The 26,928-nt window shown below is 47.0% G+C and overlaps 2 protein-coding genes and 1 long non-coding RNA gene across 19 annotated transcripts in view; 1 reads left to right on the top strand and 2 right to left on the bottom strand.

Moving 5' to 3' along the window:
- Positions 1-668: 668 nt before the first annotated feature.
- LOC6901999 (chromosomal serine/threonine-protein kinase JIL-1-like) lies at positions 669-5,992 on the top strand. The gene is made up of 3 exons (XM_002133497.3): positions 669-800; positions 3,251-5,310; positions 5,370-5,992. The coding sequence occupies exons 1-3, from the start codon at positions 798-800 to the stop codon at positions 5,761-5,763; spliced, it is 2,457 nt and encodes an 818-aa protein (XP_002133533.3). The 5' UTR covers positions 669-797; the 3' UTR covers positions 5,764-5,992.
- Positions 5,993-8,860: 2,868 nt separating this feature from the next.
- LOC26531995 (uncharacterized) lies at positions 8,861-9,952 on the bottom strand. Of its 13 annotated transcripts, none has more exons than XR_001452548.2 (5): positions 9,767-9,948; positions 9,563-9,632; positions 9,340-9,509; positions 9,138-9,280; positions 8,861-9,078 (listed from the first exon to the last, which is right to left on the bottom strand). It is a non-coding gene; the product is annotated as an uncharacterized lncRNA (long non-coding RNA). The 13 variants fall into 13 exon arrangements; XR_001452541.2 differs by having other exon boundaries at positions 8,887-9,078; positions 9,340-9,503; positions 9,563-9,652; positions 9,767-9,952; XR_001452543.2 differs by having other exon boundaries at positions 8,887-9,078; positions 9,340-9,503; positions 9,767-9,951.
- A 5,403-nt stretch (positions 9,953-15,355) lies between these two features.
- Ten-a (tenascin accessory) overlaps positions 15,356-26,928 on the bottom strand; it is a 215,539-nt gene continuing 203,966 nt past the window's right edge. For all 5 annotated transcript variants that reach the window (XM_033383679.1, XM_033383678.1, XM_033383682.1 and 2 more), the window contains 2 exons: positions 25,626-26,164; positions 15,356-20,276 (listed from right to left, as the gene is read on the bottom strand). In XM_033383679.1, the coding sequence (XP_033239570.1) occupies positions 16,399-20,276; positions 25,626-26,164 (4,417 nt within the window). In that variant the 3' untranslated portion in view covers positions 15,356-16,398. The remainder of the gene's footprint in view (positions 20,277-25,625; positions 26,165-26,928) is intronic.

Below are 26,928 nucleotides of genomic sequence, written 5' to 3' on the forward strand. Positions count from 1 at the left end.
TTAATATCGATTCAACTACAGATCCAATTACGGCTCTAGTAGTATTTCTGCAACCAATGCGACGCACCAGAGCATATTAAACTGGAAAATCAGGAGGAGGTGGTTCGGAAAATCCTTGAAGTCCAGAAGTAGCAGCAGATATTAAAGCCAAGGCCAAACCAACTTCCAAACAGAGCTGCTACACATTTCAAGGGAGTCCAAAGAGTAACGTTTATTGCTTTTTTATCTACATATACATAATTACATTAAATGCATTTAATTAATCTGGCCAACATGTTGCAATTCCATGAGTCTGCAACATGGCGAACACAGATATGCAATCGATCGCAGCCTGAGTCTCTCTATCGCACATGAGCTTTCTTTTGAAGTTGCTCTTTCAGCTCAAGCTCTCTCTTATAGAGCACACACCGATTAGAGATCCCAAATGAGAGCTCACTGATGGAAGATCTAAGGGGCTATCAGCTCTTAATAAAGAGAAGAATGCGATATTCTCTTGAGGGGCCGAGGTGCTTCTCCAGCGTGCGTGATCGCTGGGGCTCTTGCTTGTGTTGGTTCCAGCTGGGCGTATACCTTTCCGCGGGCGACAGGGACAGTTAGATGTTGGGCCGCTGCCAGCTTTCTTCGGGCCGGGAACACCGGCACCTTATAAGCAAGAGCAGGAGAGCGGCGTCAATCAGTTTGCATTATTTTTCTTTAATGGCGAATCTCATAAACGAAAATCTCAATCGAAACATAGTCGGACAAGAAAATCGAATGAAGTGCACATCGAATATCTAATTCGGCAGAATCCCCGAGCCATGGTACGCATCTGCTTCAAAAAGCGTCTGAAATTTGGGGGAAATATGTGGATTCTGAAGAATCAACTATTTAAGCAAAAGCCAACAAGGCATTCCCCTCTGTTCTTGTACAATAGTCACTGGGGCAAGGTCACCTTTGGTCCCAGTGTGGTTTATCCGATGGTCGAATAATTATATTTAAAAAGTGAATGAAGGAAAAGAAATGGTGTTCGAATTAATAGATGTTCTGATTGCTGATAGTTCATTGTATCTGCAACGTAGTAGATGGAAGACCGGAAGCACAAGTGAGCCCCAGGCGATTGCCGCAGTTGCGATTGGTTGTTTAGGAAATTCGAGACTTTGTGGTCCCGTGAAACAGTGTCAGGTGGCTTAAATTAATTAAAAGATGCCTTCAGGGTAATGAAGAATGTGCGTACGGAGGCGCCTCTACGTCTAGTCTTATTTTTCTGTCTGCCGAAATCGAGGATAAACGAGGATGAACTCTACATATAGACCCGATACTCAGTCAGTACTACGAACAGTGTGTGTGTGGCTGCTAATTGATTTGTTCTTTCTGGCTATAATAATCCGATCCAAGCCGTATTCGGCAGTCCAGAAGATATGGGCATTCTCTACGATTCTGCTGTTTTGGTTTTCTCGTATGTTTAAGATTGTGGATAGCACAGATTTTCGTCCTTTGTGGGGGCGGAAAGGGGTATTGCGGTGTTTTGAAATACACCTGTGCAGGTGCGATATCACAGGAGTGCAAATACCAAATTTGGTTGCCTTAGCTCTCATAGTCTTTCAGAACTAGGCGCTCAGAGCGACGGACAGACAGACGGACGGACGGACAGACGGACGGACAGACGGACGGACGGGCAGACAGACAGACAGACATGGCTCTATCGACTCGGCTATTGATGCTGATCAAGATTATATATACTTATTGGGGTCGGAACACTTAGTTTTGGACGTTACATCCACTTTCAGCTCATTTCTAATATACCCCTATACTGATTGAGTATCGGGTGTAAAAATGCTTATACTAACAAAATTGTAAGAAGACGCCCATGCCGACATCCGAGTAACAGAAAACACCATTATTGCACATACATTCAACAGCGAATCGAATTCGTAAACAAAGTAAGCAAACAAATGCATAGAATAAACTGAAATCAGACAGAAAGGCGATCCCAGTGGTATAGGCTTTTGATCCCCCCGCAAGGGGATCACTGACACTCCCTCCACTGGTTGGCACAGTTCACTGGAATAGCAAAATTATGGTCGTCTGACACCAGACTTCACTACCTCTCTTATCTGAAAGAAAGAGATTTCCTCACGGGAAAAGAACAGCGGCTGAAATGATCAATTGTTATACTTTACTTGACGGAGACCGCAATTTATGTACGTCTTTGTCTTAGTTATGCTTTATGTATATCATACGACCATAAACATTTCAAAAAAGGAATATCGTTTCTCTTCCGCTGCGCCGCCAACCGCTGGTTTTTTATTGACTAACTTACAAATTCAATCAGATTCTGCTTTCACAAAGAAGGAATCCAAATACTATACATTGTTAATGACATAGCATAGATTTGTACTCGGAATTGATATGACAACACATCAAAGAACTTGAACTCACAAATTTATGAAAATAGGAGATAGTTTAAGTTAAGGAGATGGGCCATAGGTTAGCGCTACTTTGTCCGCTTTGGGCGAGATTGCTCTTAAATCCAGTGCTGTTCAGGAATATAATATCCATATATATCCATATACTAACGAATACATATATGAATATGAATGATATCATCCCTATAATGTTTATATGATCTATGTATCTATGTATAGATATGTCCCTTTTACATGGGAGATCACAAAATTCGCTCCAATTTGGATGATTATTTTGTGCAACAATAAACAATTGGACCAAGTTTTATTTGAATGTGCGGCGAAATTGACAATTAAAAGTTTCTAATGGATCCAAGAAAAATACAAATTTATTATCTTATATCTGCAAATATGCACGGGAATCAAATTACTGGTAACATTCTAGACTTTGGAACACCTTTTACATTTTCCTTTCGAACGAAGTTTTATAATGAAGATATCGTTATTCCTTCATTAAGCTGGAACGGCCGAAGGCCCCACTGTGATTCGGCGATTCCCAGGCCCTCAAATTCATAAGCATGGTACTCGTAGGATACTTACATATTGTGGAAGCCGGGGGAACAAGTTTCGGGATGTTTTTTCACGTCTCTTTATTTTCGAAATTCTTCTAAAAATAACCACATCTAAGCATACACAAAGTCCGATAGTGCTTTACTATAAATGTCCTTACACACATACGTGGACAAGAGATTTCTTTTTAGTATTTCTTGAGACTTGCAAATTTCGTTGATGCATTTTTCTTCGGCATTTTACGCACGTTTAAGCTTGAAACTAATATCTAATACAAGAATTTTATCATTGTCTAGGATGAAATCAAATGGGGAGAGATGAGTGCCGCGCAAAGGAGCCAATGGATGATTAAGAGCAGTGTCAGTGGCATCGGACTAACTCCGGCGGCACCACAGCAGGTGGCACCACCTGCCTCGACTGCAGCGGGAAGAATGGAAGTCCTGCACCCGAATAGCAATGGACAGCGGAGGGGCGTCAGATGCACGACTGATTGGAGGTACGGGCCCAGCAGGAACAAGCAGCCCCTGTCTGCGCCCTCGTCCTCGACCCCAAGCATAAATGCGACAGAGGTGATCTGCATCTCCGATTCCGAAAGCGAGGAACACGACTACTTGGACTTGGAAGCAGACTATCGCGCCCTGAACTCTGAATTGTATCGTGACTTGGACGTGGACGCAGAGCCTTTAGAAGGCGCAATGGCCTCCGAACAAGAACCACCAGCATATGAAATGTCCCTGAGGCTGAGCAATGTCCCCGAACATCGGAAACTGGAGATCATCACCGACCTGAGTTTCTATGGTACCCCTTTTCACGACCAGGCAGTGGGTCCGAATGATTTCCAAATTCTGCAGCTTCTGGGTTCAGGAGCCTTTGGCCGTGTGTTTCTGGTGCGAAAACTAACGCGATCCGACGTGGGTGCACTCTACGCGATGAAGGTCCTGAACAAGACGGATGTGGTGAGGGAATGGTGTACAGCCGATCACACACGCACGGAGCGCGTGGCCATGCAGGTCGTGAACCGCAGCCCCTTCATCGCAAGCCTCCACTATGCATTCCAGTCCTCGTCAAAGTTGTACCTCGTGATGGACTTTGCCATAGGCGGGGAGCTATTCACGCACCTCATACAGCAGGGGCCCTTCGACGAGGCGCGTGCTCGATTCTACATTGCAGAGCTGGTGCTGGCCCTGGAGGAGGTGCACCGCCTGGGCATCGTGTATCGCGACATCAAGCTCGAAAACATCTTGCTGGATGCAGACGGCCATGTGGTTCTCACTGACTTCGGACTGTCGAAGTTTCTCACGCCGGCGAATGCGTATCGAGCGAACAGCTTCTGTGGCACCATGGAGTACATCGCCCCGGAGATGATTCAATCGCGGCAGAAGGGCTACGACTACGCCGTCGACTGGTGGTCCTTGGGAGTCCTAACCTTCGAGATGCTCATCGGAGAGCCACCCTTTGGATCCAAGCTCGGGAATCGGCAAATCGTTCGACGCATACAAGAGTGTCAGCCCTTGATTCCTGAAAGCATCGGCCCCATTGCCAAGGACTTTTTGCTAAGGACTCTGGAGAAGGACCCCATGTACCGCCTGGGCGGGAATGATCGCGGTGCCCGCGAAGTCAAGGAGCATGCCTTCTTCCACGGCATCAACTGGAGTGCGGTAAGGGCCAAGCTATATGCAGCGCCCTTTAAGCCCACCCTCACAGCCGACGATGATGTGCAGAACTTTAGCACCGAGTTCACGGATCAGCGGCCCGAGGATCCGGAGTGCGAAGCCCCAACCAGCAGCGGCCAACTCTTCCGCGGCTACACCTACGTGGCGCCGGAGCACGTGGGTCCGCTGCAATGGGAAGCCCAGTGCCAGGTTGAGTACTGCAATTCAGGAGTGCGCAATATACCGCCAAAGCCGAGAGGCCTCGAGCTGGGTAGCCTCGTTACGAGCGGGGCATACGGCAGGTGCCACATTGCGGTGGATGGCCCCACCAACATGATCTTCATGGCCAAGGTTGTCCCGCTGTCCAAGTTTCGGGTCTCCGAGGTGGATGCCCTGATCTCCTGCGCCCTGGACAGCTCGGGTCTTCGAAAACATACAAACATTGCTACCTACTATCAAACGTTCCGCGACAAATGCGACGTCTGGATACTCACGAAGTTCCTGTGCGGCGAGGAGCTCACCGGGCCCATTTTCCGCAACCAGCTGGATGAGGACGCCTGCCGTGAGATCATCCGCCAGATTGTTCAGGCCTTGCGCCATGTCCACTCTAAGAAGTTCATCCATGGTGACCTGAAACCCGAGAATGTAGTGTTTGTGGGCAGCAAGGATCTGTCTGTCAATCTGGTTGACTTTGGCAATGCCTGGTGAGGGTCCTTCATATTTCTAAGCCATTTCTTCGAGTATAATCCTTTATAATCTACAGCTACAACAGCACCTTCCAGAGCTGGAAGGACTCACCGCGCTACACGGTCGACTATGCTTCCCCGGAGCTACTTTCGGACCTGCATTTGGTGACTTACTCGCCTGCTGTCGACGTCTACAGCCTGGGTGCCATGCTGTACACCATGTTGGTGGGTCACGCTCCCTTTCGCCGGGACCAGGCGGATCACGTGGATCACAGCTTCAACGCCCATGTACTCCTGAAGATGCGCATCCACTTAGAGTCCTTTAATCAGCAATCTGAGCGCTGGCTCAGTGCCAGCTCAGCCTTTAAGCAGCTGGTGATCTGGTGCCTTCAACGGAGTCCCGTTGACCGTCCGAGCCTAGAGGAAATTCTCGCCAGCGAGTGGATGTCAGCAGCAGCTATCAGTGATTGACATCAAGAAAGGATCGATAGAAAAGAACAAAAGAAATCAAATTAAGAATAGGACAGGAGTAGAATTCACCTTGACTCAAAGTAGGAAGATATGAACGATATCTGATGTAATTATACCTGTACTATATCCAGTGAAGATATGCATACAATCACAGCTACATTTGAACATAACATTAAATTGTATTTAGTCATAATGTTAATAAGAGAATAAGAAACGGACGTTTGCCAAATCAAGATTATCTAAAATACAAACCAATCCCTACAGAACAAGCGCAGAAACCCTATATAGTAATTGGTCTGAGGTGCAAGTGCAAGAAATAATTTACGACATAAATGTACATATGTATATGCATGTACAATTGTGAGCAGCTGATCTAAAGCACTTTCTACGATACCAATGGCTTTCTGTGAATGGAAGCGGGGGGTGCGTCTGAGGATGGGTCCCGGAGGAGTCTGCAGCATTAAAATCTGAACAACTTTGCGAGTGGCCTTTGATGCGGAAACGGAACATCAAAAAGATGTACTGTCAACACACATTCATTGTCTCCGTCTGTGTGCTGGACACATTATTAACTCGGAAGAATAAACTCGACTCCACTCGCCACGCTTCGGTTCGCCTCGCCTCGCCACTCTATGCCTCCAAGGCTGGGGCGTGACCAGGATTAGGTGCGGTGACTCATGGCAAACTTTTGCATATTTGTTAAATACTTTAATTAATAATTTAGCGGCGGGGGGGTGGGGATGCGGCTAGGCGTGAGGCTGGGGGTGAGGCTGGGGGTGAGGCTGGGGGTGGGGGTTGGGGAACAAGACAGAGAGCAGAAGTTGAGCAAACAACTAACAAAAGATCAAGGATTATGCGTGCTTCGTGTGTGCCTGGGATGCGGTGTGGGCGGGGGCCCCTGACTCGACCCAGGACTCGGCGCTGTAATAAAAGGAAGACAAAGAAGATTAGACCAAGCGGAGCAGGAGGTGGAACAGGAGATGGCTGCCTGATGAGTTTAATTATTTGAATGCCTCAGCTCTCACAGAGCACAGAGCAGAAAGCCATAGACACACACGAGTCAGGGTTGCCCTGGCCAAACAAAAGGCAGCTGCTTTTGTCACATGCACACGCCTGGCCCTGGGGTCCAAACGCGAGACACACAGCCCACATCCACCAGCTTCTAGGGCAGGATATTTTTGTCATTCCGTAGATTACTTACGAGTATATCTTGGTGCCAGGAATGAACCGGAGTCTTTTTAAGTTACAAAACTGTTCTATACACCTACTTATATGTTGACTTAGTAAAGTCTTTAAAAACAGATAATTATATGTTGATGCCAATAGGGAAATCAACGAAATTTTAGACACTAACCAAAATTGTAATCCTAATTAATTATTCTCAATTTAATTTTTGATTTTGGCGATTCAAGGTCCGAGTCCCTCCAAGTTTCCAGCCATTTCTTTGTAACTTTTATCGCGCACTACAAAATCCATCGCTGGAATGTGGCGCACCATAAAAAATTAACTATAAAAAGATACTAGCTAAGTTCCTCTAATTGTTAATGCTAAAAACGGAAAATGGAAGCGTCTAATTTTTGCGATTACAAAAGTAAATCGGAAATTTCTTGCAAAAGTTAAAACCGGAGACCGAACGGAGTTACACATGTCTTGCCTCTCACACAGAGTGTTTTTAATTTGGCCAAACTCCCCCTTCACACAACTGCTGTGCTCTGTTTCCTCTGGCTGGGCAACACCTGGATCGGGCTACCTCCGTCAGCTCCCGAATCGTCCTGCACCTTTGCGCCCTGCGTCCTGCGCTCGAGCCCTCGCCACTCTATTCAAATGTATCCCCATTTTGCTTCCACTTGACAATGGGAGCCTGCTCCCAGCCAGCACCTAGCGGGTGAGTCGGGGAACTTAATTTGGTCACACACAATTGATTCTTTTTACAGGTGCTCTCACTCTCACCTAGCCACCCACGGACAGCCGTAAACACACACAGGTTGGCCCTTGAAGAGAGCTGTATGCAGCTGCAGTTGGAGTTGGAGCTGGGTTGGTGTTAGGGGAGGACAGGAAATCGGACCTAGAGTTGGAGATTGGGCAGGAATAGGAGCCGGACCAAGTGGAAGAAGCCAACGTGGACGTTTGTGGTGTTTAGTGCCTGGTGCAGCCTTGTAATTTGTGGTTAAAACAATGCAATTAATTTGACATCAAGTGAAGGGGCATCACTACTCTACTCTTGGCCATCTTGGAGGTCATTATATCTGCTCCGGTGCCACCACATGTCTCCGATCCCGGTTTCGAAGCGGTGCCATGCCGCACCAAAGGAGCCATACCTAATGGCCATTTTGGAACGGATGAAATATGTATTAAGCGGCTCATCAGGTCAACATCTACATATAAGAGATTCAGGATGTATTTGAGCATGATGCGAAATACAGATTTCGAAAGATTTCAACAAGAAGAGTCTTCCTGTAGGCATTTCTAAGACAAAGTATGCACTAAAGGAACTATTGTTTTTATCCATTTGTATCCCAGGCAGGAATGCAGCTCTCCTCCCGCACAACCGAACGAGGAGCGCTGCCGTATGACGCGCGACGCGTAAACCGAATCGATCGCGAACATGCAGGCAAGATACATAGAGGTTTGACTAACATTCGAGGGAAATTAGAGCTAAAATTACAACTAGATCCCGCAGAGAAAAAACTAAAAATTTTTTTTTTTTTACTGATTCTTTACGGTCCTGTACTTTATACTGACGGCATAATACACAAGAGCCCTATTCTAAAACCGGATGTTCAGAAAACTTAAGCTTGGGATCTAGAATAACACCAAGATCATCCACCAGGATAATTTTCTCGAGAGAACCACCGCATAGGGTGTAAAGAGTCAACAAGGGACTTGAACGATGAAATGCCGTTACTTTATACTTCGAGGCATTAGGTACCCCTTTCGATCACTAAGAGGTCTTGAATCTGAACGCGTAACGCCGTAACGCACATGTACACGGGAATCTACCCATTTGTGAATTGAATACCCGGGTGAATTTGAATTCAATACTCCGCATCAACACATAGGGGATTATGATATCGGTGGAAGGAATAACACGTGTGAATTATAAAATATATTATTTATTGTTCATGGCACTTGCGGTGTATGTGGAATATTTGTATTAGGGTATTCCCTGTTTTGAAATTAGATGTATTGTCACACCTAAAAGAAAAGTTGCGGGTGCAATCTGCTCGTCCTGTGTATGAGGCACCGGTACCACACCGAACTGTGTTCATTAGTTTTTTGTTAGAGGGCAGGGGCTGCACGCCAGTATATAATAATCTGGTGAAATGAAAAAAATTAATAGGAAACGTTGATGATGATCAGGTACTTTCACTCACTTCACATTCAATTAAATCTAAAGTGTAAGCATCAATAATGACCGCCGCAATTTGGTATTGAAGTATTGAAGTATAGGTAGTCGTTGTCTTGTTGAATGTAAGCTGCATTGCAAAGACTCATACAAAGTGTGTACGCCTGGTGTCTGGAGAAATTAGTGACATTAATAGGAAACATTTATTATAACTGAGTACTTTCCCTTACCAGTATTAAAGATGATTAAAAATGTAAACTAATGTTGCGTTGGGGACTTGTTGTTCATCCATAATGACAGACAAATTTCGAAAATTTCGTTACCATTTGGAACTATTTCACGTTATCGTTTGTCAATCTGTTGTGTCTAATGTCAATCGAAATGCAGCAGCAGCCTGGAACTGGAATTAATTTCAATTGCTTCTCCGAATCACAAATATGTCAGCGCACTTACACATACACAAGTCTTGCACTCATGTAGTAAAATAAGAAATATCCTTGATATATGTAAGTACGAGAGTACACTAGAAGCAAACGATAGGTTCTGAATTCAATTCGAATACAAACTAATTTATAGTAACTATTTAATGTATTCAATACACATTACTTAGTTAATTAATCAATTTGTATTCAAATTTACATCAGAACTTGTTCTCACTTTATGCGCACTATGAAAGGAAATTTACGAGTATTTCCAACAACGAAAAATTTATATTTAACTTTGAATTTTATTCACTTTTACCGAAATTTTTTTCCAAAAACGATTTTTCTTTATTTTTCACAAATTTTGAATTTTTTTTTTCCCGAACAAAAGCAGATGTTTTCTCTGCTACAAGCAAGTGTTAACTGAATAAGTTCGGAATAAATTCCAGGGTCTAGGACAGAGCTGAAGTCGAACCGAATTCAAGGCCTGCTGGTTTCTGTCAAATGGTTTTCAAACAGAGGTCGATCCGACTCTCATAGAACCATACTTCATTAATTAGAGCCCATGTGAGTGAAAACGATGTCTAGATGCTCGTAATATTGCTCTTTTGAAGTTGCACCCATGGCAATTCCTACAAAGCATGCTCAAGAAAGGATAAGTCTACTGACTCCTGAAACCATTGACTCCTCTCGACTTGTTTTTGGGCATTGGCTCTTACTCTTACGATATATTGCCCCATCGCTTCATCGTCCATCGCTTCAGAGTGCCACCCCGCTTGGCCGCTGGATTACAGCTGGGAAATCCTTTCTGCTGCTCCTTCTTTTCTCCTGGCGCAAATCCTTCAACTACATTTGACCGCAGCCACGCACATTTACGTAAGCTGATTACGTGACTCTCTCCTGCTCCTGCTCCTCCTGCTACTTCTGCTGATCCTGCTTCTGCTTCTACTCTCAGTCCAGTGACCATTAGCCGTGTCCGGGGCTTAAAAACTCCGCTAGTATCAGGACAAGGACAGGGAGGGGTCGAGTGCCAGAGGTAGAAATAGAGATAGAGATGTGAGAAGGCGCCAGATCCCTCATTAGTGAAATGTATAAATACATTTGGAATTATACATTCATGCATTCCATTTGGAATATGGCTACACCCAACCATGTCCAGGGTCGCTTATAATTTCCAGCACACCCGCACTCGCATTTCGATTCGAAATATACCCGTACCCGTACGCGTACCCGTACCCGTATTCGTACTCGTACTCGCTCCTTCTCTAGCTCTGGCTCTGACTGAATGGTAGGTTCTAGGCTAGAGCCCAGCTCTCAAACAGTGGCACCGAGTGCGCATACTGATGCTGTCTATGAGGATGATGTGAATGCGAATGTGAATGATGATGATGGTAGTCTGTAATTGAAATGCAGAAAATGGAGAGCATCCCAAGCAGCCTCGACCTGCTACCCGGCTAAGGTGAGTGCTAGAACAGGGGCGGGGGATTGAGCTAGTGCTCCTTCTCCTGCTCCAGCTGTTGTGGATGGGCCTCGCTTCTCCCTTAAAGATAAATAATGCAGCAGCCTGAAGCCCGGAGGAGAAGGAAGTAGATGCTTTCTTCATCTGTCTCGGGCCTGAGCCGCTGTTGACACATAGTTTGTAGTTGGTAAACAGGCAACACACAACTGCTCAACGAGCACCTGAAGATGCTTTGTATAAATTTGAATATTTAACTGCAGCTGCACCGGTACTGCCACTAGGACTGGCACTGGCACTGGCTCAGGATCTGGCTCTGACAGTAGCAGTGGCAGTCCCAGACCCAGCTCCAGAAGTAGTAACATTTCACTAAAATCTAGTGCAGCTGCTCCATGGCTCTCTTACTGCCTGTGCGCCTGTCTCCCTCTCCACCTGTCCACCTGTCAGTTTGTCCTGTCCTCGTCGTGGACTGGGCAAATCTTTGGCCAAAATCCGGCCTGTGGCCCCGTACCGAGACCCGAACGCGAAAGCGAACCCAAACCCGAACTCTGGCATGCATGTGTGTCGCTCTGGCCAAGACAGCGGCGCAGTTACCGTGGGAGCATCATTGGGGGCACGAGCCAACTTGGAAGCCTCAGAAGTTTTCCGGGCTTTCAATAGCAAGCGTGGGTGTATGGCGGATCTTCTACGATCCATTGTTTTTAAGTAGCAACGTCTATACAAAGCTTACTCTATGGATTCTTTAGCACTTAGTTTTGCTCTATTTCTGCAATCCGCAGAATTAGATTACAATTATTTTATGGATCTTTGGGCTGCAATGAAAGATTCCTTTTATCCTCGTTAAGATCCCTGTTAAGTGATCTCATTATGGAAATAAAACACGGCGGGCGATTGGTTCACATTTAGTTTTCATATTTATTTATTTATTTTTAATTAATTCATTAGTTTTTATTTATTCTTAGACCCTTGATATCCTCAGAAGTTGTGTGGTGTGTGTTGGTTTTGGTTTATTTAAATCGCTTTTCGCGTTTGCATTTTCTCCTCTTTTTTCATATATACATATATGTATGTACATATATATATATTTATATATGTGTTTATATATATATATATATATATATATATATATGTATATATGTATATAATACGCTTAAAATATTCTCGTTTTGCGTTCAAATCATTATATATATGGTATATCATTATCATTATTGCAATAATTATCGTAATTATTATTTTACGTTAGTTTATTTTCTGCTGTGGTACTATAATGCCATATATAATTGTTCATTTATCATTTATCGTTAGATATATGCATACGCCTAGGGGAATTGGGTGGATTTTTGGGTGTGGACTCTGTCATACTCGTACCAAATCGTTTGCGACTCATCCTCTTCCTCGTCCTTCACTAAGCAGCTTACATAGACGACAAAAAAAAAACGTTAGGGGCAGTGTTTGGTATCGTACTTTTAAGCGGAATTCTCCCTACAATACGAGTGTACGTGTACGTGTACGGGTACGGGTACGGTTTTGAGTGTACCCTAGGTATGTATGTATTTGCTGGGCTTGCCTCGGTTTATTTGCTATTTGTGAGTTATATAGTTCGATATACTACAGATTCTTAAGTTTCTTCTCTGGCTCCTTTGCTATTTTGTCTAATAAATATAATTTGTTCATCTTTTGGTTTTTGCATTCTCAATGGTTTCCCGTTCTTTCCTTCCTTCTTGTATTTTTTTTTTTTATTTTTATTTTGCTTCTTTCTGCAGCTGTCGTTAATAATAGCTATATATATATTCTCAACTGTCGCTGCCTTCGGATTGGGTTTATTTAATTATTATATCTCATAAATTCTTGTTGTTGCTAAATTTTGTTGTTTGCTTTGCTGGCGAGTTCTGTCTGCCTCTGTATTTGTGTTTCTATGTTCTGTGCGTCTGTCTGTGCACCTGTCTGTCTTTTTGTGTGTTCTGTGTGGGTGTCTGTGTATCTGTGAGTTTCTTGCGTTCATGTGTGGTGTGCAAAACGTTTAAATGTTAATTTATCTCAATTGTTTCCCTGTTTCTTTATTTGCTAAGTATTCTTCTTCTGGCCATCGCTCCCCATCCGCTCCCATTCGCCCACTTATCCTCCTCCGCTGAGCTGGCTGACTCTGACTGACCCTCGGTTTAGTTTTAGTTTAAGTTTAGGTTTATTTCTGTTTCCTCTGTTTAAGTTTAGTTTTGTTTTCGTGTAGCTCTAACATAAATACTCGTACACTAAAATACTTGCTTTTTCTCTCGAGATATTTACACATACATATTGGTTGTTCCGTCCGCAGCTTCTGCACTTTTATTTTCTCTGTGGGTTTTCCTATTATCTATTCCCCATTCTCCAAGCCATTTTCTCCTTAGTTTTCGGCAATCCATAATATTAATTTTAGTGTGCCATTGGTTTTTCTTTTTTTGTTTGCTTTTGAAGCAATTTAAGTTTTGTTTTATTTTCTTTTGTTTTGTTTTGTTTTGTTTTGTTTTGTTTTCTTTTCGTTTCTTTTCCTTTTCCTATATGCTTGCCAAATTCTAATAGGTAACTGACTCCTGCTCTTTTTTCAAATGGTTTTGGTTTGCCAATCAACGAAACGGAAACGAAACACAAATCTGAAACGAGAGGAGAGGAGTACTCGCACACTCGCACGGAGTGGAGTGCTACCCCCATATCGTATGACATTCATGCACCTACATATCCACACACGCACATACATATCTAAAATACATAAGTATATATATGTGTATGTATTGTGTATACCTTACGAAATACTCTTACATCTCCGTATCATCATATATTATATCCGTTTGCTCTGTATCGTTTATTTTACATCTAGTTAGGCGCAACAACGATGGAGAAAAGAAGCAAAAAAAATATGTTGTATACACTTATGCATACAGATATCTGTTCATATACTATATATATCATATCCTTTATATTTTATATATGTATTTAGATTACGATGCATGGTGCTATATACGATATAACACTAGTTTACCTTGATTAGCCTTAATGTATATACACAGATACTCCAGCAACTGTAATTCGTTTCTTTTCATTTCTCTTCTCTTCTACTTTTTTTTTCGTTTTTTTTTTAATTTCTTTTTTTTTGTTTTTGATATAACGCTATCCCACAGATGCGGACTCTCCACAAGCGGGCATTCTCTGCGTACAGCATACTCTTCCTTAAATTGATCGATCGTTTTGGCCTCATTTTGTGTGTGTTTTTGGGTTTTGAGTCGGTGTTTTGTCTTAAAGATTTCATTTCTTTGCAACTACTTAATTCAGCAATTCTTTCTGTTTGGTTTCTCCTTTGGGGATTGGATTTCTCCTAAGAGTCCACTCTCATTCTCATTCTCATAGGTGCCCTTCCGGCTAATGTCTAGGAGGCAAGGAATCGACCAACTTATTTATGCACATGCACTTTAATAGCTACATCTATATGTATATATTCATATAGTTTTTGCAATAAATTCGATAAGCACCAATTCATGGAAAAAAAACGAACAAAAATGTTAGGGCTTTCAAGCGATTCGAGTGAAAATCAGTAATAATTGTTTTGTTGATAAATTTATTAATTAATATCTGAAAGTGAGAGATAGAGAGAGGCTATATCTAGCCAATATGTCTGCTTGAATTGTGGGCTAACTTTGCATCTCATTCTCGATCATAGTCCGAATCTGTATCAGTATCTGTATCTGAATCTGTATCTGTATCTGATTTTGGACGGAAACTGATCTTTTGAAATGATCTTTCCGATTGGAGTTTTCCGTATGTATTCGGCCTCTTTAATCCTGCATAATTTTGGTTTATTGTGTTTGTTGTTGTTCTGTTTTAATACTGTTTCAAGCTTTATTTAGATCGATTCTTTTTCATGTGTGGGTTCTATTTTGGGCCGCATTCAGCTGGGTTCGAAAAGCAAACTTATAAATAATAACATAACATTTCACATTCCATACGATAATAGCAGTATATATATATGTATATGTGTATCATTAGACTTATTTCGATCTTAGACGAGTTGTGGTTGTTTTTTGGATCGTGGATGTTCCTTCTTTGCCGCCGCTGCGAGCAATAATAGTGAATAAATTAGTTAGGACAAAAACTTAAGCTTATCTATCAGGAATTTACATCTATAGGTTTCTATTCATACATATCCATTTCTATATATATAAATGTATATATATATATATATATATGCACACTTGTGTATATACCTATATATATTTTTGTATATCTTTATGTATAATTAAAAAAAAAATCTTTTCCTTTGCCTATAAGCTACATTTTGTTGTTTCTTTTTTAATAATAAATATTTTTTGCTGCATTTTTTCGAATAGATTTCCGTTTCTGTTTGTTCCGAAGCTGAGACACTGTGCCAAGCAAATGAGAGAACGCTTTCGCTAAGCAAAAATCTCCCACGGGCCCCCAATTGTGTCGCCAAATGTAGTCGTTTATGTGTGTGGCTTGTGGTGTGGCCTAGACGGCGTGCCAGGGCTCCATCTGTGGCTAATTCTATTCCGCTTCTCATATATCATATCCGTTCCCATTGCCATATATTTTCTATATACATTTACGATGGCTGATGGTGCTGGCTATCCTTCTGAGCCCACTCCGTCGGATATTCGTCTGTCTGTCTGTTCGAGTGTCTGTTTCTGTGTGTTCGTATCCGCGCGCTTTGTGATTCGTTTAAAACTATGCCAGTCTCAAAAAGCTCGAGTACCACGAAAAAAAGATTCCCTCCTTGCCTACTGCATTCCCCTGTATCCCATCTACTCTTCTACTGTTCTACTCTTTTACTATTACCCAATCATCTGACGCCCCTTGCCACGCCTTATTGTTTCTGAGTATGCATGTACATATGTATATGGTTATGTATGTATGTGTTTTAGGTTGATTTTCTGGGCTGTTTATATGACTACTGCACTATGCTATATAGCATATATGTATGTATATCTATGTATGCTTCTAGGTAGTATCTATAACTGTATCGATATCGATATCGGTGTATCAGTGTATCGGTATCGGTATCATTATCTGTATCTGCATCTGTCTAGATATAGCCGATGACACACACACATAGACGAGTACGGGTATACCTCTACTTCGGATTATGTATGCATCTGCCATGAGATCCATGACATCTACATGGGATCCGAGTCCCTACTTATATGCATTTTTTGTCGCACCTCTCTAGTTCCTAACGATAAAAAAAATCCGTATATATATGTTCCTTGACATCAAAAAACTGTTCGATAACATACATTTAGTCCTATATATATATATAAATAATTATGCTTCCTGCGCCGTAAGCCGTTACGGCACTCTCTTTCTTCTTAGTAGAGCTGCTGGGTGGATGGTAATCGCATCTCCGAGATCGGGGCATCGTCCAAGAGCTAACAGGCAACGGCCTCCTCGGCCGTCGCATCCTCGTCGATATCGCGGTCCGGGGAGCGCCGGCGTCTGCGCCGGGCATTGGGCACCCCGGCGGCGCCGCCGGTGGCGCCCTTTTTCTTCACGAACTTGATGTTGTACGGATCCTCGGCGAGTTCCGGGTAGAGGGCCACGTCGTGGATGTACTCACCCTCGTAGTTGTTGGCATAGCTCTGCTTGAGGATCTCGTCGCTCTCCTGCTGGGTCCACTCTAGGGCGGTGGTCAGACCGCTGCGCAGGGCCTCCTTCTCCCGATGCCAGGCTTTGCGGACGGCCGTGAGCTTGGCGTGGTGCATCAGGCGCTGCTGCTCCTTGGCGACGGTGGTGCCGTACCGCAAATTGATGATTGCGTGCGCTCCATGGATCTTCACGTCTAGATAGTTGCCGCCCGAGGTGCCGGCAGCGGAGACCGCCGACGATGAGGAGCCAGCGGAGCCACTGGAGCCAGACGTCCCGGCCGGTGCAGCCTCGCGCGTGATCTCGTGGAAGGTGGTGTTCACTTGCCCCTGCAGCCGCTTGAGCTGTTGCCGGTCCTCGCTGGCACGCCACGCATCCTCCTTGACGAAGAAGAACGAGTCCTGCTGGGCGTTGTGCACCACGAAGGTGAAGGGCAGCAGCTTCGAGCGGTTGAACACGCTCGTGTACACGTCCCGATAGATCGCATTGGCCGCCGGTACGCTGGACACGATGGCCTGCCCGTCCGCCGTCCGGGAGACGACGATGCCCTTGCCGAAGGGCGGTTCCGTGTCGGAGCCGATGATGCGCGGCGAGGGGTCCATTACGTCGCACTTGAGAGCGGACCGCGGCGGGGCCGAGAGCTGCTCGAAGTCGGACATCCGGCGCACATTGAGGTGGGCGAGGAAGCCGCTCTCCACGGCCATGGTGGGGATATTGTCGAAGGGTCGGCGCATGTTCAGGGCAATGGGGTTGGCGGGCGGACGTCCCCAGAGGGCCGGCGGCTGCCAGAGGTCGCGTGCCAGCTGCGGCACCAGGTTGCCCACATTGTACCCAAGGGTTCGCATCCAGCTGGCAAAGTCCTGCGGGTAGTGGCGCTCGTGGCCCACGTTGATGGGGTCGTTGCCGTTGAACCGGTACAGGTGGAGTCGCGTGGGCGTGATGATGCGCTCGGCCACGCGCTGCCAGTCCGGCGACATCCACTGTCCAATCAGCGGGTCGTAGACCCGGCCGTCGCCCATGTGCACCAGGGTGGTCACCTGGTCCAGGATGCCGCCGCAGAAATCGATCGGCAGATACAGATATGGGTTCGAGTCGTAGACGATGTGGCCGAAGGGCGAGCGCATGATCTCGCGGATGCCCTCGCCGTACTGGTTGAAGAGCATCAGGGGCGTGCCGCTCTGGTCCGTGGCCACGTAGTACTTGTGGCGGTACACCTGCGCGTAGATCAGGTGCCCCACGTCGTCGTAGGTGAGCGACATCAGCTTGCCGTCGCGGGGCGAGTAGATCTGCGAGACCTCGTAGGGTCGCTGCTGGTTCGTGTAGAAGAACTGGGTCACGTTCCCGAAGTTGTCCTTGCGCGTGGTCAGCCGCTTCAGGTGGTCGTAGTAGTAGCGGACGTCGAAGCGACCCCGCTTCGAGGCGCGCACCAGCAGGCCCTGCGTGTTGTAGTGGAAGCGTTCCTCCCGCGCGTTCTGGGCCACCAGGCCGCGGGCGTCGTACTTGTACTGGCCCTCTCCGAACTTCACGATGCGGTCCTGGGCGTTGTACTCCATCGGGATCGTGTTGCCGCGGTAGGTGAGCGAGAGCAGATTGCCGTTGTCGTCGTACCGGAAGCCCCACGGCTCCTGCGCCTCCACGCCCACCAGCTGCCCGTCACAGTCCCAGGTGTAGTTCTTCACGTTCGTGTAGCTGTTTACGGCCATGTTCCGGGTGTAGGTTCGCGTCTGCGAGATGCGGCCGTGCACGCCGTACGAGAACTCCATGCGGAACACCTCCAGCCGATGTATGGCCAGGGCCATGCGCTGTGTCTGGAAGCGTCCGTCCACGGTCCGCGTGAAGCTGGCCGTGCCGTCGTGCAGCTGCGTCTGGTTGAGGGCGGGCCGCGTGAACTTGAACTGCCCGATGAGGCTGGGCTGGCCGGTGCGTGGGTCGTAGGCAAAGGCCTGCGTCGGCAGACTCTGGCCCCCGATGCGGCCCTGCAGGGCCACCACCCGCAGCTGGCTGTCGTACTCGTAGCTGAACTTGGCGTTGCTCAGCCCCGTCTTGGCCACGTAGTCGATGCGCTCCTCGGTGAGGAGGCCGGCGGCGTACTCGAAGTCCCAGCGATACTCCAGCTCCCGTTCCGAGTGCGACACCGTGCTGGGCATGCCGCTGGCCTCGTTGTACTGAAACTCGCTGCGTCCGTCCCCGTGGACCACCTCCGTGAGCTGGCCGGCCGCATTGTAACGGTAAACGATGCGGGCACCGTCCCCGGGAAGGATGGTCTGGAGCAGGGCTCCGGCGTGGCTGTAGTGCTGGAGGTAGGCTCGGGTGCTGCCCGGCGGCGTGTACGTGCAGCGGATGAAGCCGATCGAGGTCTGCATGCTGAAGCTGTGGCGTGTGCCCGAGGGCAGGACCACGTGCCGGAGGCCTCCAGCGTCGTCGTACTGCAGCACGAACTTGCGCTGGCTGGCCAGTCCGATCTCGGAGACGAGGTTCCAGTCGTTGTACACGAAAGAGATGATGCCGTCCTGCTGCGAGGTGATCTCCGAGAGCAGGCCGTGCCGGTCGTAGCTGTACTTGAGCTCCGCAGGGCCCCAGGCCCAGCCCTCGACGCGGTTGAAGCGGTCATAGGTGATGTTCACCGGATAGCCATTGGTGGGGTAGTAGGACTTGGGCAGTCCCGACTGGTCGTAGGCCACGATCAGGATGGGGGTGCGTCGGCCGTCGTAGAAGGTCTCACGGTTGGTGAACTGGTCGAACTCCACTCCGATTACGCGCGACTGGTTGACCCAGATCTCGCGGTTGAGTGTCTGCTGGGGATTACGGACATCGCCGACCAGGTTGTACACCGAATACATCGAGTTGGTGAGCCCGTCGCCCATGGTGACGCTCTGGTGCGACCACATGGCCAGCATCTCCGCCTCCACGGGCAGTGCGGCCTCAAGCAGAGGGTGCCGGGCCACCGCAGAGGCCTCGACCACCACTCCGTTGGCCCCGTGGATGACCAGGGTGTTGTTGGCCTTCAGCTCCGCATCGGCGTGGGCCAGGCCGCGTTTCAGGAAGGTGGATCGGACGCCGCCGAGGACGAGCAGTTCGTTGGCATCGACGCCGACGACGCGCTCGCGGGAGAAGAGCGACTCCACGGAGGCGTGCACGTAGATGGTGAGTCCTTTGTTGTCCGCCAGCTGGGAGGTGATGCGCACGATCTCGCCGCTGGGCAGGATCATGCCCGTGACGCGCCCGAACTCGTCGTACTGGTAGATGTACGTCTCGCCGCCGGAGGAGCGCGAGTTGAGCAGGCCCGTGTTGCTGTCGTAGTCCAGCTCGATCTCCTGGCGCCCCTTCTCGCTCAGCTTGGTCATGATGCCGATTCCGTTGATCTGGATCTCCGACTTGTGGTCCTGTGTGTTCTCAATGGAGCTCACGACATTGCTGTAGTCGCGCAGGAACTGGATCTTGTTGCCCGACGCGTCCGTGACCGTCGACAGGCGCCCAAAGCTGGTGTTCTTCGAGTACAGGAAGCTGTAGCGCGTCTTGCCCGAGGTCAGGTCCTTGGTGGCCACATGCTGGCCGTACCTATTGAACACGTAGATCTCGCTCGACGGCGGGAACGGAATGTGGAACTCTCCGTTTTCGTCGTGCGAAGGCAGATAATGCTCCAAGGCCAAGACATGCAAGGATCCTGCAATTGGCAAAAGGTAAACACGAATGTCAGTCATGGATGGAATTTCTATTGCCTCTACTACTACACATATGTATAACTATTACTTAGTACAGAACATAGATACGTATAAATATGAGATCTTAAGGGATATTATCAGTATCGCTATCATTCGATTATGCCACACTCCATATGACAAATGTCTCTCAGAACAGCACTTCTCTCCGTGGAATTCACAATCATTGGAAATGATTATCTACTCACCTTCACTTGGCCACGTTTCAGTTGGAGTATCTTTATTTCTACAGCTCTATTATCCGCCACCAACATTTGCTGGATATTTTGATTGCCTTCCGCTGGCCCATAAAAGAGTTCCCTCCCCGTTAACGGACAGGGAGGGAGGGGCCTGTTGTTCCCAAACTATTATGCCGCTTCTGTTTCTGTTTCTGCTTCCCGGGAGTCTTGTGATGGTCTTAGACAATTCCTTTTAACTGGTCATCAAATTTATTCGCACTTCCCTTCGCCAGTCTCTCTCTCTCTCTTTCTCTCTATCTGTCTCCTTCGGATTTTTGATCATTTGCTTAAGCTAAACGCCAGATTCTGGCAGCTGTTTGTTTTTACAGCCACAGTTCTGCCCACACCCCACATTTCCCGATTTCCCAGAGCACCCCTCTCTCTGCTCATAAAACGCTCCAAGTTTTGATTCACTGCAAGTGCACAAATACAAAATGGCGTAGGTATGCTCTATGAGTCTTTCCTCTGTCTTAAGTATTTTTGTGCAATTTGTTCCTCATCCTCCGCCCTCCGCCCACCGCTTCCTCAGCTTCATCACCAACCCAGTGCACATCGACCAATGCACTAGTGCCACCCACACTCCCGCCCACTGTTGTTGACTCTGAAGCCCCGTTTCATTTTAGTTAGTGTTGGAAATCGCTTTGGATTTGCATAAATTTACTCATTCCCTCCGCAGCTACGCACCACCCCACCACCCCACACACCCCAGCGCCACGTCTTCAGCCCGTTTCGGATTTGCATTCCAAACAGGCAACAACAAAGACGATGACAGCGTTTTGTATAAGACTGGGGGGTCCTGAGAGAGGAGTGACACTGCTAGAGGACATTAACGTAACATCATCACTGCTTCGACAACAACAGAAATCTATGTATATCTTTCTATAATCCGCAGCATCTGGACCACCGATCAATGCAGGATCGAAAGAGTATGCCACGGATATGGCTCGATCTTAGCCCAGCGTTGAAGACAGTGATTACAGTTTTCCAATGAATTTAAAAGGTATAATTTGAATATCTTGAACAATATTAAAACAGAAATGTATCCAGAAAAAGATTGGCATGATTAAGTATTACTCTTCCAGGTTCCGAGGTTTTGCAACCTCGACACAGAATCAATCCGACATCGCCATTTCCAATGGCCTGTACTACGTAGGAAGGCCATAAATTTCGTACAATTATCGTATGAAACAATTCCCCACTGATTACGAATTATGCTTTTTGGTTTGGCCCCCACAGTCATGGAGCTTTTGCTCCTTTGCACACATATCACAATAAAAATATTAAATACATTGTGGGGTTATTCGGGCTGCTGTTGTTGCTATATTTTGGCACGGGTATGCGGATGGGGATTGGGCTTGGGATTGGGACTGCGGTCTGGCAGTGTTGATTTGATTGCGTTACAGTTCATTTACCCGGACGCAGCGCGCGCCGAACCACACCGCCACCATCACCATCCGAGACACATCCCTGACGTCCTCCTGCTCCTGCTCCTGCTCCAGGCGCAGTTGGAGCGTAAGCCATTACGGTCTCATTTTAGAGGAGCGTTTGGGTTTCGGGTATTCGTGGGAGGACTCAACCGGACTGTAATTGGGACTGTTGTTGGGTGTGGCCTGGTTTAGTCGCTTCGGGTGGTGCCGGGCGGGTGGGGGCTGTGGCTGTGGCTGGGCTGCGTCTAGGGGTCTTTGGCTGGGCGCCAGGGCGCCAGGGCAACGATTGAGCGAATTTCAATGCAATAAATGTGTGACACTCCGCTGGAGGTTGAACCACCAGAACCACTTGTCCTGACCCCACCCCCACCTCTCTGAGTATGGTGGCTGCTGTAATGTAATGTAATGGCCCCATAAACTGAACAACTTGTTTGTGCCCAGTGCAAAGGGTTCCGTTCCTGCCATTGTGTCACCGATTGTGTGTTGCTGTGTTGGCTGTGGGCCCCCGCTTTCGAGGGGGTTTTGTTTTTACGGACTCTATCACTCTCCTCTCTCTATGCTTTAAGTCTTCATGGACATTCTGACATATGTCGAAGCGATAGAGACTCAACCGCGTTGATGGATTGCACTGGACGTGAGAATATGTCTCACAGCTGAGCTTCTTGGAGGAGACAGACGATCTTGTAGCCCAAGAGGTAACACCAATGGTACATCAATCGATGTAAAGTATTTCGACATAATATTGCTACACTTAAAACATTTCATCATTTCATAAATAGAAGCGTGATTCCATAGATACTCGTATTGACTTATTGATTCCGAAATGTTGATGGGTGTGTTTTCTGTCCTTCCATCCGTCCGTCCATTTGTGAATATTTTCGAATGCATTCAATACATTCCCATTTGTTGGACCCTCCCTCTGGCTATTCTTGGCAGCGTAATTAATGCTACCCACACACACACACACATTGGCACACATTCACACGTACCCCTAGCGGGGAGGTGGGGCAGAAGAGCACGCACTCCACTTAAGCTGTGAGCTTTTAATGAAGCTTATTTGCGTGGAGCAAAGCGTGGAGGCTCCAGCGGCAAAGCGTCAATGGGGAAGCATCATAAACTTTGAGCTAAGCCTCCGAGCGGACACACGGGGTGCATTTATGTATATTCACATATATCTACGAGTACGCACAAACCCATACACACACACACACACTCGCATAGAAGACATCAGCAGACTGTTGATTAATGTGTTTCAGGGGCGGAGTGTGTTACGGTTGGGGCTGGTATATGGGATGTGGGATGTGGGTCTTGAGTTGGGTCTGAAGATTCGGGGTGGAAGGTAAAGTTGGCCAATTCGATTCCGCGTAGGTAATAAGATTGATTTTCACTTTTTCGCTTTTCACACTTTTCCAGAAAGCGAGGGAGAGCGAATGGAAGAGGGGGGGGGAGGGCAGTGGTAGAGACACTGGGCAGCAATCACTCACACGTGTTCCCAGGCTCCCCACCCCCGCACAGCAATGTCGACGACTAAAACTTGATTAATTATGGCCATTGATTTGCTTTCCACGGCTTCATCTCCTGCCCCTGCCCATGCCATGGCCATGGCCATGGCCACGGCCACTGGGAGCCTCAGCAGAAGCCTCTGCACAGCAACAACCCCAGCCCCCATGTCTGGCTCGTCATTAATTTGCGTTGCCTGGCATTCGACGCCACTGAATGGTCGTACCACCCTTTGTCCATCCGGCAGTCTGTGCGACCCATCGTTAGCGCCGGAGTGCGAGAGCCGTACTCCACTCCAGTCCACACCAGTCCATCCAACCACCCATCTATCCATCCGTATCCATCCACCCTCTCCCATTGTGGAAATTTATTAATTACGTTTTTGGTCTTATCAAATTACGCTTTGCTAATGCACTCAAATTTATACCTTCGATGTTTTTTGAGCTTTCGCTTACGCTTTCACATTTGGCTTCTTCTCTCGCTCTCTCTCTCCCGCTTTTTCTTTCACTTATTGGCAGCCATTTTGTTTTGTGTTTCGCCTTCTCCCTCTTCCGCTGAAGAGCGGGTGCTACCTGTGGGTGTGTGGGTGTGTGTTTGTGTGTGTGTGGGTCCTAATTTGTCCTCGTTCGAATTGTAACGGAAATTGGTTTCGCTTTTTCCTTTTCAGGACTCTCCAACTCCTCGAGTACCTTCGATTACAGTCCCATCCCCATTCCGGCCCCACTGGGTCCTTTTCTCCCTGGGGTACACATCCCACCCCAGTCTTCGACATTCGAGCGACATAATGGCCAATTACAACAGCAATTGCTTGTTCCTTCGATGCTTTTTCATTGTTCAGCGATGTTTCTGCCGCCGTTTGTTCCCTTGTTGTTGGAGTTGTTGAGTTTTTTAAATATGTCGCTATTGAGCTTTTTTATTTTTAAAGAATTTGCTGGTCTGGTTGTCGTTGAGTGTATTGTTGAGTCTGTTGTACATTTGTTGTTGTTGTTGAGCTCACTGTACACGTTGCTGCTAAGGTTTAGTTTGAAAGTTAATTATAGAATCTGTTGTTGAGTTTTTCACATGGTTTATAGTTGATTTCGTTAGCTTTATTGTTAGCTTTTTTTGTTCTTAAATGTTTGTGAATTAAAAAATATCATTTTGTGGTTGCCCTCAAGTCAGGTTTTTTGTTTTAGTAACTTTCCTTCTTGTATTTTATTTGTGGCTGTTTTTTCTGGTGTTCTTCAGATTGTTGTTGTAATTCTTCTTAAGGTTATGTTGTGGTATTGTTGTTGTTGTTATTGTCTTATTGTTGTAGCTGTCATCATTATTTTTTTGTACATATAATTTTCTTTGCAATGTTCTTGCTTTTTTTTTTGTTTTGCAATATTCCGAACTTCGATTACATATTTTTGGTATTTCTTGTGCCAGCAGTTAACATTTTTTGTGTTTCCCCACGTCCTATTTTCGCTCCCTCTTTACCGCTTGTTAACACTCGCATACACACACACAAAAAGAACAATGGTGAATAAGGAGCAAAAGCAGAAGTGGAAAATTTGCCAAAGGAAATGTTCCATTTTCCATGCGAATGTGTCGGGGGTTGTGTGCAATTTGCTTCTGCCGTGCCACACAGCGTGGGAGGATGACTAATTTTTATATATCTGATGACAGTATATATGTACGTATATGGGGAATATAAGTACATATGTATAAGTGTATACTATATTATTAAATAAGGAATACCAGGGTATACCAGTAAAAGTGTACGACCCAATGGGTATCTATTGGAGTGTGGAATGTGATTCGGTTGATACCAAAACCGAAAATATGCTAGATATCAGGGAGATATTTAGAAGCTAGTTATTAGAGCCTTGTTTGAAACTTCTTCAATGTTCATAAAATGACTGCTCTACTCATGCCTCTTTAATGCTCTTTAAAAAACAGAAAAGTAGTGCATTACTTGCTGATTCTCTCTACCAGAAAACCAAATGGAGAGTGAGCGAGATGAAAAACCCATAAACGAATACCGATTCCCACCGATTCCCACCGAATCGATTCGGTTGCCTAATCTGCAGATCATTAATATATATTTTCTATATGTCCAATTGACTAACATAAACTTAGATATATAATTTATAAATTTGATAAGTATCATTCAAAAACCACTCACCTTGATCTGCCACATTGATGACGCCGTCCTGGGCCACGGCAATGGCCGAGATAGCCTGGAAGCGGGCGTTCGAGGAGAGCAGGGTCTCGGCGTTGCTTAGGGTTCCGTCGTCGTTGAGGGTCGCACCGCTGCCGATGCCCGAGGCCGTGGTCTTCGCCCCCAGGAGCACGGTGGTGGTAGTGGTGGGTCCTGTGGACATGAGACTGCCGCCGCCGACGATGCTAGCCAGAGTACCGCCGCCGTTGCCTGTGCCCGCGCCGGAGCCGGAACTAGAGCCAGAGCCTGAGAGCGTGCCGATGCCGATGCCACCAGGACAGATGCAGGCCGCGGAGCTGCCGTTGCCCGTGGGGAGCGAGGTGGAGGCAGAAGCGCTGCCGTTGTTTCCGTTTCCGCCCGCCGGGGTCGTCGGGGTGGTGCCGCCATTATTGCGTGTCGGGTTCACGGTCGTCGAGTAGGCGCCACCACTGGCCCCGCCTAGTCCGGCCGAGGCCGAGCTGCCGTTGCTGCCCGTGCCAATGGCGCACTCGCAGGTCTGGGAGCTGCTCGGGTTACGGTAAGATAGATGGATGGATAGATTGAGAGTTAGTGGTGCAACAGGAAATGGTTTTTGCTAGGCCCTGCCTCATCTCCTGACTATCCCCGGTCGCACCCCTATCTGCCGCTGGCGCTGCCGCTGCCGGTGCCGGTGCCGGTGCTGCTGCTGGTCCTACCCGGAACGCGTATTTATGATGACATTGTTTGTTCGATAAACATTCCAAAGTCTAAAGTAAGGGGGAGCCCGGTGGCTCGCTTATCGCTGGACACGCCCACACAGCAGACACCGACAGAGAGACGGAAACGGATACGGACACACACACAAGAAAACCGGAGACGAAGAAAAAGGACCCAAGACAACAATAAAACGAAAAAGGGGGTAAAAAAAAGTTGATTTATAGTTTCTGTCTGTGGCGCGACGGCCGCTAATTACTTTGCCACGTCTGGTGGCCACGCCTCCGTACTGTCCCCCATCCCACTGACCCACCATCCATCCGGATCCCACCTCCACCTCCAACTCCACCTCCGGTTGGACCCCTCCGGCACCTGATGCCATTCCCATGACCCCTGGTTCGGTGCCCATATAAAAGTGCTCCCTGGAATTCTATTTGCTTAAATAAACTGTGGACCCTCGTCCGGAACTGAATAAAGTTGCACAAATTGTTGGTTCACTCGCTGGCTATCCCCACCCCACCTATCTTCTACTTCTGCTCCCTCCTCCCCTCATAATTCCCCTCTCGGGTCCCGGTCCCTTCAATTTTCAGCAACC

This window comes from Drosophila pseudoobscura, chromosome X (genome assembly GCF_009870125.1).
Source record: "Drosophila pseudoobscura strain MV-25-SWS-2005 chromosome X, UCI_Dpse_MV25, whole genome shotgun sequence".
Lineage (NCBI taxonomy): Eukaryota > Metazoa > Arthropoda > Insecta > Diptera > Drosophilidae > Drosophila > Drosophila pseudoobscura.